Source organism: Scleropages formosus, chromosome 22 (genome assembly GCF_900964775.1).
Source record: "Scleropages formosus chromosome 22, fSclFor1.1, whole genome shotgun sequence".
Taxonomy (NCBI): domain Eukaryota; kingdom Metazoa; phylum Chordata; class Actinopteri; order Osteoglossiformes; family Osteoglossidae; genus Scleropages; species Scleropages formosus.
In genome coordinates this window covers 6,081,452-6,094,619 of record NC_041827.1, presented here as the reverse complement: position 1 = coordinate 6,094,619, position 13,168 = coordinate 6,081,452, and the positions used below count along the sequence as shown (strand labels likewise).

The window sequence follows — 13,168 nt, the reverse complement described above, 5'->3', positions numbered from 1 at the left end:
ATGTAGTGTTATGAGCCCGCACACCTTATTCACCGTGGTGACTTACACTGCTAGATACACTACTTATATTGGGTCACTCATCCATATATCAGTGAAACACACACACTCTCTCTCTGTCACTCACACACTATGGGGAACCTGAAGAGCACATCTTTGGGAAGAAATCAGAGCACCCTGAGGAAACCCACACAGACACAGGGAGAACATACAAACTCCACACAGACTGAACAGGGGTCAAACCCACATCCTCCCGCACCACCCAGGCATTGTGAGGCAGCAGCACTACTCACTGTGCCACCATGCTGCCTGTGACACACACACTGTCAGAAACCACTTGGCCCAAGCAGGGTCATGGCAACCTGGAGCCTAACCCAGAAACACAGGGCACAAGGCAGGAGGGGAAGGAGACACACCCAGGATAGGATGCCAGTGCATCGCAAGGCACCCCAAGCAGGACTCGAACCACAGACCCACCAGAGAGCGGAACCTGGCCAAACCCGCTGCACCACCACGTTGGGCAGATAGGTTTCGTGAATCAAAAATCATGCTGGGATTAATAAACACGGCACTGAAAACTCAATTCAGCGTCGAATAATGACAAAGTATCAAAAACAACTGGCAAAAATGAGAGACCCCGAGAGAGGGCCTTGAAGGACTTCCTGTGTAACTGGAGCCAAAGCTACATGGTTCAGTTATATATTTTGGCCTTTTCTCTAAATTTAACCTCCCAGCCTGTATTTAACGGGATTTATTCTGTCTTTTCTTGCCTCTCTGTCCCTGTTCCCTATCTCTATCGCTCTCTCTCTTTCTGGGCTGTAGTCCCAGTCCATATCCATGGCAATGTGCAATTAAAGACCTCTATCCCCCCCTGACATCCCGGCCCAAACTGTCATGGAAGCATACACTAATCACTATGTTCCACATTCCGCATGCTGTCTCCTCACACTTGCTGGCAATCATATTCCATCCCCTCAGAAAACCATCCCCTACAATCCAATTGCCATCAAATCCCCTTTCCTTATTTATCTCCTGCCAGATGTCGCACCCCTTTGTTTTTTGTCCTTTGTTTATGTAATGGAAGGGGGTGCGGTGGCGCAGTGGGTTGGACCACAGTCCTGCTCTCCAGTGGGTCTGGGGTTCGAATCCCGCTTGGGGTGCCTTGCGGCGGACTGGCGTCCCGTCCTGGGTGTGTCCCCTCCCCCTCCGGCCTTACGCCCTGTGTTACCGGGTTAGGCTCCGGTTCCCCGTGACCCCGTATGGGACAAGCGGTTCTGAAAATGTGTGTGTGTGTGTGTGTGTTTATGTAATATTTGTAAACTTTGCAGTTTGCTGCTTTTTATTCTCACCAGGAGCCCTCTTTTAGCGTCTTCCGTCCCCGCTTCTTAAATCTCTTTTGTTCCCGGCGTATGATCTGACAGCAGCCGTCCGGCAAGTGAGGGGTTAATATCGCCGCCGATTTTTTCCACAACCAGCCTCGATGCTACGGTCCATTTTATTTTATGTCAATTTTTTTAGCCTCCAATGCATGTTTCATGTCTCAATCACGCTTAAAAAATAACTGTGGCAAAAAATTAATTAGTAGATTTGTAATGAACTGATGCAGTAAATAAGTACATATTTAATCAAGCTTACAGAGGATAAACCTCCACATGGCCCACATGATGCTCTCTCTCCGTCTGTGCCATGGCCTGTGGCCACTCAAACTCTTCACACTCATTGCTTCAGACCCAGCTACACATTGCTCCTGAGACACACATGCAAGGCTGCCCAGTATGCTTTAGGGCTAAAAGACAGAAGGACAGGCAGCCAGGGGGAATTGTTTGATTTGGAAGCCAATATCTCCTCTTCTTCTTCCTCCGCAGAGTCAGTTCTGTGTTGTCTACCACCATGACTGCAGACGCCAAAGAGGCAACAGAGGTCATGGTCTCTGCTTAACGATTTGTTTACTTGCTTGAAAAGAATATTAAATTTCTAGGTTCATGATTCTTAAGTGATTCAGACAGAACAAATACTTGCGTCTCAGGTTATATGATCAGCGCCTCGGATGACCGATGATCTAACGATCTAGCCTTGAATCCAACAAAATATATGTACATCAAAACCAGGCACCTGCATTATACCCTTAAAATTGTAAAAATCCATACACATTTTAAAAATTTGCATATATTAAAGAAAAATTTCAGAACTTACTTTTATTTCATAAACCGTAATTGTACTACACACGCCCTCTCTTAATAAAAGGTATATGCAAATGTGCAAAACCTCATTAGAAAAGTGAAATAGGAATAACGAATAAAAGAGTTATTTCAATGAACTGAGCACTGTAACAACTTCAGTGTAATACAAAACATTAATCTGATCCTAAGCGAAAACACCAGCCCAACCACAGCCAGATCGAAACTGAAATCAGGAAGAAATCAAGTCAAAAGGAAAACATGCCAATGCTGTCAGATTCAAAAGGCTCTGAAACGTGAAATTCATCTACTCCTTTAGCAGATGTTTTTCTCCAAAGCGACACACAATGCAAGGTAAACGAGACTGTACACAGGTAATTGTCAAAGCACAGTCTGCTTGCTCCATACCACTGTTTATGCCGGTACACATTACACAGGTAGCTACCTGTACATTTGAGATAGATAGATAATACAAAGGTGATCATGACGATAGTATGGAGCAAGGCTATGAAAGGAAGCCTACAAAAGTTTTCAATAAGGCTACATCTAGATGGCTGTGAACAAGGAGGCGTGAGCCATGGGTTCAAGTTAGGACATAGGTTGGGGTCTCGTCAGCCCTAGTTGGGTTCCCTGGACATTAGTACATTACGTTACATTTTGACCAATTTGACCAGCAATACATTACACTGTACTTGACCAATGAAGCACATGTAATGTAATGTAATGTAATGTAAATGTAAATGTAATGTAATGTTCCCTAGACAAGGATGCTTGATCTTGAAAGACCCAAAACAGACAGTAACCCCATGCTGCATCACTGATAATGTGTCCAGGTGCTTTGAAAAATGTATGATATCATATCATGGGAGCAATTTAGGGTAAGTACCATCCCAGAGGCAGCTACAGTGGAGGGGAGGGTTGAACCTTTGTTCTATAAGCTCAAGGAAGCACCTGTAATGATTATGCTGCCAGCCATCCTAACACAGCTCATACTGCAATATGTAAGGTCAGCCGAAAAGGCTTGATGGCAGATGATGTAAGACCAGGCAGGAGAGAGCTACAGGATTAACCAGGAACAGGAACTGTGTAAAGTGTGTCATGAGATATGAGTGGATCCTGTAAACGTTATACAAGAGGTATCTGTAGGGTCAACTTATGACTTCAATGTGCTTGGGGAAGAAGAGACTTGGGTCAACTGTTAGTCCTCAGCTCTTGACCAACGAAGCACAAGAGATGATCAGATTGTCTGGTGTGGTAGAGAGGTGGATGTGGAGAACCTCCTTCTCCCAGCAAGTGTAGGATTATCTGGAGTCTTGCTCTACAAGGATCCACGACAGACACCTGTGAGCGACAAACATAAGACTCTATCCTAAGCCCTGAGTAGGTATTTCCTTCAAAGACTGGATCTTACTAAGCTTCATCAGGGCAGCTGTGCCATTCGGCAGTGGAACAGGGACAGGGAAAGGGGGGGCGAAATGGGGGGAAGGGGGAGGTGGCGGTAGTAACCCTTTAACTAGGCCAGTCGGGTTCATTATTTTAAGCTCAGGATGATGAATTGAAGGCCCTTTGGGTCCCCACTGGAGGTGTCGGTGGAAAGGCAAAATGAAAGTTACTGAGGAGACAAGAGGAGACTGCCCAGAACTTTCGAACCCTATGCTGTACAATTTCGAAGACAATAAGGAATACAGGATTTGTTCTAGGAAAAACTGTACAAATGCAGTTTTTCCCCTCATGAGGTTTGCAAATGGCAAGATCATGTATCTAGGTATGTTAGAATTTAATGAAATAATGTCTTTATTTTGTAATTGGGTCTGTGAGTACAGCACTACGCCAAGACGGGCTTGGAACTAGAACATTCTTTTAAGCTGCGTAAGCTGTTGTTAATGCTGGTGATTCTGTTCAGTAGAAATTATTTTATACGAAAGTGGCAGATAGAGACATTGAACGGAGCACAACCGGTTTTCTTCCAAATCCGTGTTTCTGCTTACCAATCAAAAAATCTATCTGCTCTGTCCTTGAGGCAGTCTGAATCATTACATCTGCCTCGTCTATACAAAAAAATACAGGCGCCACTGCAAAAATCACAGCACGATCTACCTCCTGTTACCTTGGCATAAATTTCACTTCATTTCGCTCTTCTCAAGCATGAAATTTATTATTATCTGCCATGTATTGTCAGGTGTATCGAAGGACATGCAACCTAAATCCTGGTTTACCTTTACTGGTAACATTAAATTACCTGAAAGCAACAAAGGTCATGAAGGCACTTGAAATAGGTATGACATTGATGAAACCAGTGAAAACAGGAAGCAGTAAAGCAGTGCTACCTTTCTGTTCTTTTCATTATGTAATATTCAACCTTAGCCTTAGCCGTGGGACAGCTGGCAGCGTGTTGGTTAGAACCTCTGCCTATAGACCCAAAGGTTGCAGGTTTGAATCCCAGATGTTGTATCCTTGAGCAGGATACTTACCCTGAATTGCTCCACTAAAATTACCCAGGTCTATAAATGGTAAAGTAATTGTAGGGAGGTGGAGGAAAGTTTCCCTTAAATGAATAAATGTAGTCTCATAAGCACTCAAACTGAGAGAAATATGAAGGTGTAGCTGTCTTGCATTTAAGTAAAATTAATCAATCAAATTAATGTCTTTGTGATGCTATGAAGTCACTGCGTTTACTGTTCTTTACATGTTGATTTAGGTACATTTTGGTTTTCCTCTCCTGGGTTTGTGCTCTCTATATTATAGGCTGACATCCCTGATACACCACCTGTACCTTTGGTGATGGAGTAAACAAGATCTATGTGATAGCGCCACCTAGTGGAAATACCCTGGAAATAACAGTGAATTTGGGCTCTTGTTAAGGAACGTCATGTGGGAGAACTATTTTCACAGAAAAAAGATGAACAGGCGTAAGTGTCACAATGAGGAAGCCATAAATAGGGATTCTTAATCTTTTCTAGGCCACTGGACCCTTTAAGAATCCGATGAAAGCTGAGGACTCCCTCGCAGAAAAATGGCCATAAATAAATTTGGTGGAAATTCTGCACTGAATTTGTTTCTCTGAAACTTGTTTACGCGAAATTATCATAGGTGGTACGAGCATTACATTTTTTTATTTTTAGTTTTATGTAACCACAGTCTCATGTCTGAGTTTTAACGGAGCCAAAATAAGAAATAAGGAAGACCGAGGTTCAGAACTTCTGACATTTAAAGTTGCAAAAATATTAACTCCTCCTCCTCGACAAGGTGTCCAATGGAAGAACCCGACTTAGCCGAGGCGCGCCAATAGAGGCGTGGGATGACGTACTTCCTGTATCTACGCTCTGGGAGGGTGGTGCACTGGGGAAGTGCCAGCGCGTGCGGCTGTTCGTCCGTCGACAGGTAAACCTACGGCTTGCAAAATGACGTTTGCAGATTCTTGTGGTTCCGGTGTGCGACCAATACTTTAATATGGTGATCCCAGCCAGCAAATGCTTATAAGTTTGCTTTTCATTGCTAACGATGGCTAGTTGGGGTAGCTAACTCATGTTACTACCACCAGAGTATATATATAAACTTGGTGCCGAGCAACAATAGTTATGCTGCGTGTTCTGTAAGTTGGCGGTACATCATCATGTCACGTGGGGCTTGAGGAGAAATTACAGAGCTGTACAAATCATGGATAAATAAATTGTCAGTACCTTAAAATTGTAAGTCGCTTTGGAGGGAAGCATCAGCTAAATTAATAAATGTGAACAACAATACCCAGAATGCAATGCGGACCTGGAAAGCCCCCCTTAACTTAAGGATGGAACCTGGTAGAACTTGTATGCTATGCTATATACACTTCACTGATACAGTACTCGCTGACACTGACGGGCATGTTACGGGAAATGTGTGGAAGCAGCACGGTATTTTTGCTCTTATTTACATGTAACCTGGCAGGTAAGACAAACTGTGCTGCGCCGTGGCCTCACACCTGACCTCCTGGGCTGTGTTTATCTGCATGTCTGCATCATTGCTCCCCATGGAAAAGAATTGCCAGAGGAATTGAAAAATCAGGTGGGTAGACTTCACAAAGATGGACAGTGATGCAGGAAAATCGGTGACCAACTAAAAATCAGCTGAAACACAGTTGCAGCAGTAATCAGGAGGTATAGAACGAGCCGTAGAACCAGCCGTGGTCATGTCGTCCTCCTAAAGTGACACCTCGGACGGTGCACTACTTGCACAGTCTAGCTCTGAAAAACAGACTGGAAAGTGCTTCTGACTTGGCACAGGGGTTATCAATGGAAATCTGAGTTTCTGTGACAGCTGAGACAGCGCGAAGGACATTGCATAACGTCAACCTCTCTGGATGGTGTCCAAGAAAAAAAAAAGCCTTCCTTGCTCTTTGGCACAAAACTGCAAGATTAAACTTTGCTAAAGAACACGATAAGAAGCCTGATGAATACTGGGAGCATGTTCTTTGGTCCGATGAGACCAAGATAAATTTGTTTGGCTCAGATGGAGTCCAGCATGTTTAATGTGAACCTGGCCAGGACTATCACAGTGAATACATAGTCCCAACAGTGAAGTATGGAGGTGGGAGTGTGATGATATGGCATGACTGAAAAAGGTGTTAGGGAGATGACATTTATAGACGGCACCATGAATGCCTGTGGATATACCAAAATACTGGCTGACAAGATGACTCCCGGTCTCCAAAAACTTGGCAGAAGAGGAATATTCCAGCATGATAATGATCCAAAGCACACTGCCAAAATCACACAAGTTTCTAAAAAAGAAAAAAAAAGTTAAAACTATGACCTGGCCAAGAATGTTGCCTGATTTGAATCCAGTAGAACACCTTTGGGGTATTTTAAAGAGAAAGGTAGAGCAACACAAGCCCTCCAGCAAAGAGCAGCTGAAAAAAAATTCTCTGTAAAGAATGGCAGACCATCTCTTAAGAAATCTGTGCAACACTGGTGTCCTCCATGCCGAGGAAGATTGAGTCTGTCACCAAAAATAAACGTGGACATAGGAAGTATTGAAAATATTTGAATCTCACTAATGAAAGTGTACTGACTTTTATTGCATTGAATTCCTACTATGGGGCCTGTATTTTTAATATAGTAAATCTAAACTGTTAGGTATTTGCTCTTATGTAAAATTACAAACTGCTCAGCATAGTATTGCAATTACTGTAAGGTGATAGTTTTGAATCATTTGATACTTAAGTGATATCGCACAGGGGTTTACTCACTTCTGTTGTATACTATGTATTGAACCTGCGATCCATAGTTTCAAGTGCCTTGGTCAAGTAGTCCACAAACAATGCACTGGGTTACCACTCCATCTTCTGGAGAGCCAAACAGTTTACGCAGCACTTTTAGTTCTCAGACTTTGCCATTTAATTCTGAAATATGAGTAATGATTAAATACTTTAGTTTAAATAATAACCCAGCTCTCTGCTAATATCTGTAGTTGGTCTCAAATTATGCACGCTGTAGAAATATAGAATATTTCTGATACATTGCATTTTTTTCATCCAGGTCTTATAATTACTTTTGCTTCTGTGTGCTGGATTGTCATGTCTGTCTTTTCAGCGATGAAGACAGTGCATCAAGAAGAGAAAGGAGACATCCCCATCAGCAGCGATGTCACTTCCTGGGTCTCAGTGTGTCCGAGTGGCCTGTTGGAAGTGGTTAGGCGGAGGACGCAGGAGAGGGGGAGAGGTGATCAGTGTCCCAAGATGGGTTCAATCTGCAGAGTCCGGGTGCAACCCAAAACTGATAATTCAGATGTGCAGAAGTCTGTCTGCGTAGTAGAATCTGACACAGTGGCTGACACCCAAGGTGCAATACAGACACCCTCCTATCCACGCTCTCAGACCTCGTTACTCCAGATTCCAGTGAGTCAATGGGTCTCCCTGCGAATGGGAGGAGGCCAATGTGATGTCGTTGAAACCTGCATCGAAGGAATGAAGGCTGGAGAGAGCTGTGAGGTAAGGATGTCTGGAGATTGTCATCCAGAGAGCTCCTTTCCTTAAAGACTACCATTCAATAGTGCCTGTCAGAACATCCATAATGCCTATGGAATAGCCAACCTCAACAGTAGGCAGAAGTCTTGCTTCCGGAGCTGTTGTAAATCAAAGGAAAATTGTACCGTATGCTAATACACAAATATGTGTATATATAGAAAAAAATAAGGAATGTCTTTCAAGACGCGTGGTTCTCGATTTCAGTACATTGTCGATAGGAGATTAAATTGTATATTTTTGTGTTATATAATGGTTCAAAAAGAAAATGACTTCATTAGTGTGACAGGATACAAAGCTGAACTGTTTATATCTGACATGTTTTACATCAGTTACCTTGTCTTCACTTTTTTTCAGCTGTCAGTTTCTACCTTGAAAGGCAGTTCCATACATGAGTCAGGAAGGACACAGCTAGGTGCTTGCTGTGCACTGGGACAAGTGGAGGCAGAGAAGCAGAATGCGCAAGTGCAGGAGTTAACCGGCAAGGGTGAGCTGTTGGAAAACACGCAGAACCCCAGTGATCCTCAGGTTTTCCTGTTGGAGCTTCATTCCTTCACTCCTGGCAAAGAATCATGGGAGATGTCTCCTGGGGAGAAGTGGACCTGGGTGAAGAACTACAGAGAATGTGGAGGGGTCAGATTTCATGCAGGGGATGTGTGGGGAGCGGCAGACTGCTACAGCCGAGCCCTAAAGCTGCTTTTCACCTTGAAAGACGAGAAAAAGGGAAAAGTGGAAGAGAGGAAAAGGGGGATGGAAAGGATTGCAGAGGAAGAAAGGGTGACTGAAGAAGAAAGTGATACAAATGGAGAAAGCAGAATCGATTTAGATGGACAAAGAACAAAAGATGAAGAGAAGAAAGAAAAATTGCAAGAAAAAGGGGCAGAACTCCCAGTGAACTCCCCTGCAAACAGTGAAAAAGTAGCTCAGTTATGGCCAGTACAGGAATGCATCCCATCAGAAGAAGAATACAAGACATTTAGATCAGAACTCCACTCCAATCTGTCTTTGTGTCAGCTCAGGTTAGGCTTGCCAGAAAGGGCACGGCACAGCGGCAAAAGGGCTACTGAGCTGGACCCTAACAGCCCCAAGGCCTGGTACAGGCTGGGTCGGGCCTGCGTGCAAGTGGGTGAGCTGGGCATGGCTCGTTCTGCTTTTAAGAAGGTCCTCGAGCTGCAGCCGGGGTCACAATCAGCCTTAAAGGCTCTCAGAGAAGTGGGTGCGCGGGAGAAAGAAATGGACAGCAAGCTTGGCCAAAGGCTCAGCAAAATGTTCAGCTAAGGTCTTTCACTGTGGTACTGCATGCTGCTGAGTGGGAATGAACAGAATCCCGTTGTGTAGAGTAGACAGAACAACAGACTGGGTATAGACAAAACAACTACTAGTTACTAGTTACTGGAGTTGTTTTCGTGGTTGTACCTAACTGGGTCCAGTAGTGGCTTTTTGAGTTCTTTGCCTCTCTGTGTGTCTTTCTGTGTCGCTCACTGTCATTAATACTCCCATTCCTGCTATAGAGAAGAGTTTAAAAAGACAGTCAGGGAAACACGTTGCACAGGTTTGTGTGCTTCAGCCCACCTTCCCCCCCGGGCCTTGGTGCTGCTGTCATCATGTGTTTCCGCAGGTTATTTATTAACAATAATGTGAACGTCGTCATACAGTAAATGATACAAGTATATATTTTAATGATGATTGTCAACGAGATACCAGAGATGTGATGAGTAGGAAATGGGGGGAGGCGTTAAAATTGGTAACTGAGTAATCACAGTAAAATGATCAGCATGTCACTTCTGAAACAAAAAGGACATGATATAGACATTGAACTGGTCATTTTGTACTATTGCTCAAGGGTTTTAACTGGAACTGATTAGTATCACTGCATGCAAAGAACCTGTAAAACTTTAACTATTACACGTTGAACAAATTAAAACGGAGAAATACCGACATTTGTCAATTACCACACAAGTGTACAATTTTAATATTTTAACCATTTCGGTTTGACTAGTGAGCAATTTTCAGAGTAGTTCAGCAAAGTAGATGCCAGTGATAACAGGTAAGTAGAAATGACCTATTTCTTAGAGACCTCATAATAAATAATGCAAAATGTGCATTTCAGCTAAACCAAAATCAAAGGTAGACATCAGTTCCATAGACAGTTGTGAAAAAGAAAGCACAGCCTCTTTCAATTGTATGGTTTTATGTATAAAGACTTAAAAAATATATATATCACCTGGTCCTGAAATTGCGGTACAGTGGCACAGTGAGTAGCGCTGCTGTCTCACAGCGCCTGGGTGGTGCGAGAGGACATGGGTCCGATCCCTGCTCAGTTTGTGTGGAGTTTGCATGTTCTCCCTGTGTCTGCGTGGGTTTCCTCCGAGTGCTCCGGTTTCCTCTCACAGTCCAAAGACATGCTGTTCAGGTTCCCCATAGTGTGTGAGTGACAGTGAGTTCTACTGATATATGGAGAAAAATGTCTGCTAAGTAAAGAAATGTAAATTGGGCAAATGTAACCAAGTTTCAGCCTAATGCAATACACTTGATTAGTTGGTCATCAGGAAGTGTGACCACATCTGTAAACGCAGAAGTTTTGAGCAGCGCGGTGGTCTGCGGCACTCAGGTGTGTGTTGACACCATGTCAGTCAGAAAAGACATCAGCAATGGACTTGGAGATGCATTTGCTGCTGCTCATTCATCTGAGAAGAGTTATAAGACCACTTCCAAACAATTTCAAACCCACTGTTCTACAAGCTGCATATAGGGGATCTACAGGCCTTGGTTAACATGTTCAGTTTAAATTTCATGACAGTACTATCAGAAAAACACTGAAGTTTTGTTTTCATGGGAAGGTAGCCAGGGGAGAGTCCCTTCTCTCCAAAAAAAGCACATCACACCATGTACTAGAGGACAGAACAGCAATCCCTCTAGGGGAAAAAAGTTCTTTTGTTTTAATGATGCTGATGGAAAGTGCTCTGAGGTTCCAATCCAGAATTACTCAGAAGTGAGCAAGTGGCTTGAGATCTGACAACTGGGATAGCTGTGATATATGATTTACATTGTTGTCATGATATTGAAGCCATTCATTAAACACACATACTTTTGGAAAAGTTTGTATCCCTCTTTTGCTAAGATGTTTTCTGTGTCTTGACAATTACCTTGATATGGTATAATGTGCAATTTATAAAATGTAAATTATATTGTGGATTGTCAGTACATTAAGTGGTTAATGTAATGGGAACAGAGGCTACGAACAGAGGCTAGTGGTAGTTCTGTAGCTCCATGAGTTTAAGGGCTAAGATTTTACTTTAGTGATTGTCATGACCTGTGTTTCCCTAAAGGTGCTGCAGGGGGGGAAAAAGCAGAGGAGTGAACTTCAGGACAAAAAATATTTTGTGTACTAGTCCAGCACACCATGTTTCACCTCTGTTGGACACACTTCTGTTGACTATGATGAGTGTGGAAAAGCGGCAGACGGTACATTTTTGTGAGTAAATACATCTCAAGGCTTGACTTGACCTTCCATACCTCCAGCTGTTAGAGATGTATTTCTGTTACATTTATTCGTAGTCTTCTAGATGGGCCTTCCACAGTCACCAGTGCAAATCCTGTACAGGTACAGGTGTGTGAAACTGTTTGTGAAATGAGCCATTTGGACAGAATGGGGAGGATAATAGATTTTCAAAAACTTAGCTTGGGGTGATTCGTCCAGGATGAGAATACTGAGAGAAAATTTGAAGTGTGGTTTGAGACCTGGGAGACGAAAGAAGGGAAGGCGATAGAGTTTCGGCCATAATCCAGAGATTGTGAGAACTCTTCAGGAGAAGACAAGGATTGAATATAGGAAAAGTGCAGCTGCGTACTCCACATATTTTTGTACTAAAAGCAACTTTGACTTCCTGGAATCTCCAGCTTTGGCCCTGGTGTTCAAACAAGCCAAATGTATTCCCTCCAATATCTGTGTGTAGCTCCTCCAGGCACTAATTCCAATGTTTAGTACCGTCCCAAACCTCAGCAGGTTGTCAGCTTCCAAAGTAGATCTGTGTGCTGAGGCCAGTTGAATTGTCTTAAGTTTACACAACGTTATACTGTACACATAAATAAGGTTATGACTTACATATACATAACGTGAACAAGTTTACAGGCAGACGCGTGCCTCGGCTAGACTATAAAGACTTCCATAAATGCAGCTGTGAGAATGTGGATCGATCAAATGTCGGATATTCGCGGAGGAGGCGCTTCCAGCGGAGCGGCGTCGCCGACGTGGCCGTGTGGAGAGCGAACGGCGGAGCCGGCTTTGCGGAAAGTCAGAGTGCTACACACGGTCAGTACGGTTTGACTGGGCTGTGCTGGGGAGCGAAGTAATATTAAGTAAATAATAGGTAAAGGGCGCGCGCGATAAAGGAGCAGCTGTACAGTTTCGGGCTCCGTCCGTCTCTGGATGGTAGCGCGCGCGCTTGGCGGGGGAGATGGTTCGTGTACGTGGATACCTGACTGAGCCGGTCACATAGGTCAGGGCTGCCTGGGCCGTGACTTTCAACTGCTATGAAATGTAATTTCTAACACCGTTAGGAGAAAAGGGTTGTTTTTTTTGCTTGAGGTCTGAACGAGATTAAAAAAAAAAAAAAAAGCGTGTTTCCGCCCGGTTTCGAACCGGGGACCTTTCGCGTGTGAGGCGAACGTGATAACCACTACACTACGGAAACGATACGTTATCGTGACTCGCTTACGTCTTTTACGATAGCTCGCGCGTCGCAACGTTCATTAGAAGGAAGCATTTCGTACAGATTTTCTTGAAACGCTGTAGTGCTGTCCTTAATGATGTTTATAAAAATCTGCTAAATATATAAACAGAAGCCTCAAGAAAAAAGGGGCAAAAAATGCCGAAACCCGGGATCGAACCAGGGACCTTTAGATCTTCAGTCTAACGCTCTCCCAACTGAGCTATTTCGGCCGTTAAGGGATGAACTCGGAAGCCATTGAGATGGACACTAACGTGAGAAGCCCA

At 43.6% G+C, this 13,168-nt stretch overlaps 1 protein-coding gene and 2 non-coding genes across 5 annotated transcripts; 1 reads left to right on the top strand and 2 right to left on the bottom strand.

The window, feature by feature from the left end:
* Positions 1–5,492: 5,492 nt before the first annotated feature.
* fkbpl (FKBP prolyl isomerase like) lies at positions 5,493–10,420 on the top strand. Of its 3 annotated transcripts, XM_018725453.2 has the most exons (4): positions 5,493–5,555; positions 6,099–6,215; positions 7,742–8,139; positions 8,530–10,420. In XM_018725453.2, the coding sequence occupies exons 3-4, from the start codon at positions 7,744–7,746 to the stop codon at positions 9,448–9,450; spliced, it is 1,317 nt and encodes a 438-aa protein (XP_018580969.1). In that variant the 5' UTR covers positions 5,493–5,555; positions 6,099–6,215; positions 7,742–7,743; the 3' UTR covers positions 9,451–10,420. The 3 variants fall into 3 exon arrangements, with proteins under 3 accessions (XP_018580969.1, XP_018580970.1, XP_018580968.1); XM_018725454.2 differs by having other exon boundaries at positions 5,520–6,215; XM_018725452.2 differs by lacking the exons at positions 5,493–5,555; positions 6,099–6,215 and having other exon boundaries at positions 7,294–8,139.
* Positions 10,421–12,793: 2,373 nt separating this feature from the next.
* trnav-cac (transfer RNA valine (anticodon CAC)) lies at positions 12,794–12,866 on the bottom strand. Its single transcript has one exon. It is a non-coding gene; the product is annotated as a tRNA-Val (tRNA).
* A 175-nt stretch (positions 12,867–13,041) lies between these two features.
* trnaf-gaa (transfer RNA phenylalanine (anticodon GAA)) lies at positions 13,042–13,114 on the bottom strand. Its single transcript has one exon. It is a non-coding gene; the product is annotated as a tRNA-Phe (tRNA).
* Positions 13,115–13,168: the final 54 nt, after the last annotated feature.

Excerpts from the sequence above, each read along its gene's own strand:
- fkbpl (XM_018725452.2), top strand. The coding sequence starts at position 7,726 with ATGTCTGTCTTTTCAGCGATGAAGACAGTGCATCAAGAAGAGAAAGGA. Across the intron at positions 8,140-8,529 it reads AGGCTGGAGAGAGCTGTGAG|CTGTCAGTTTCTACCTTGAA; the intron begins GTAAGGATGTCT and ends ACTTTTTTTCAG.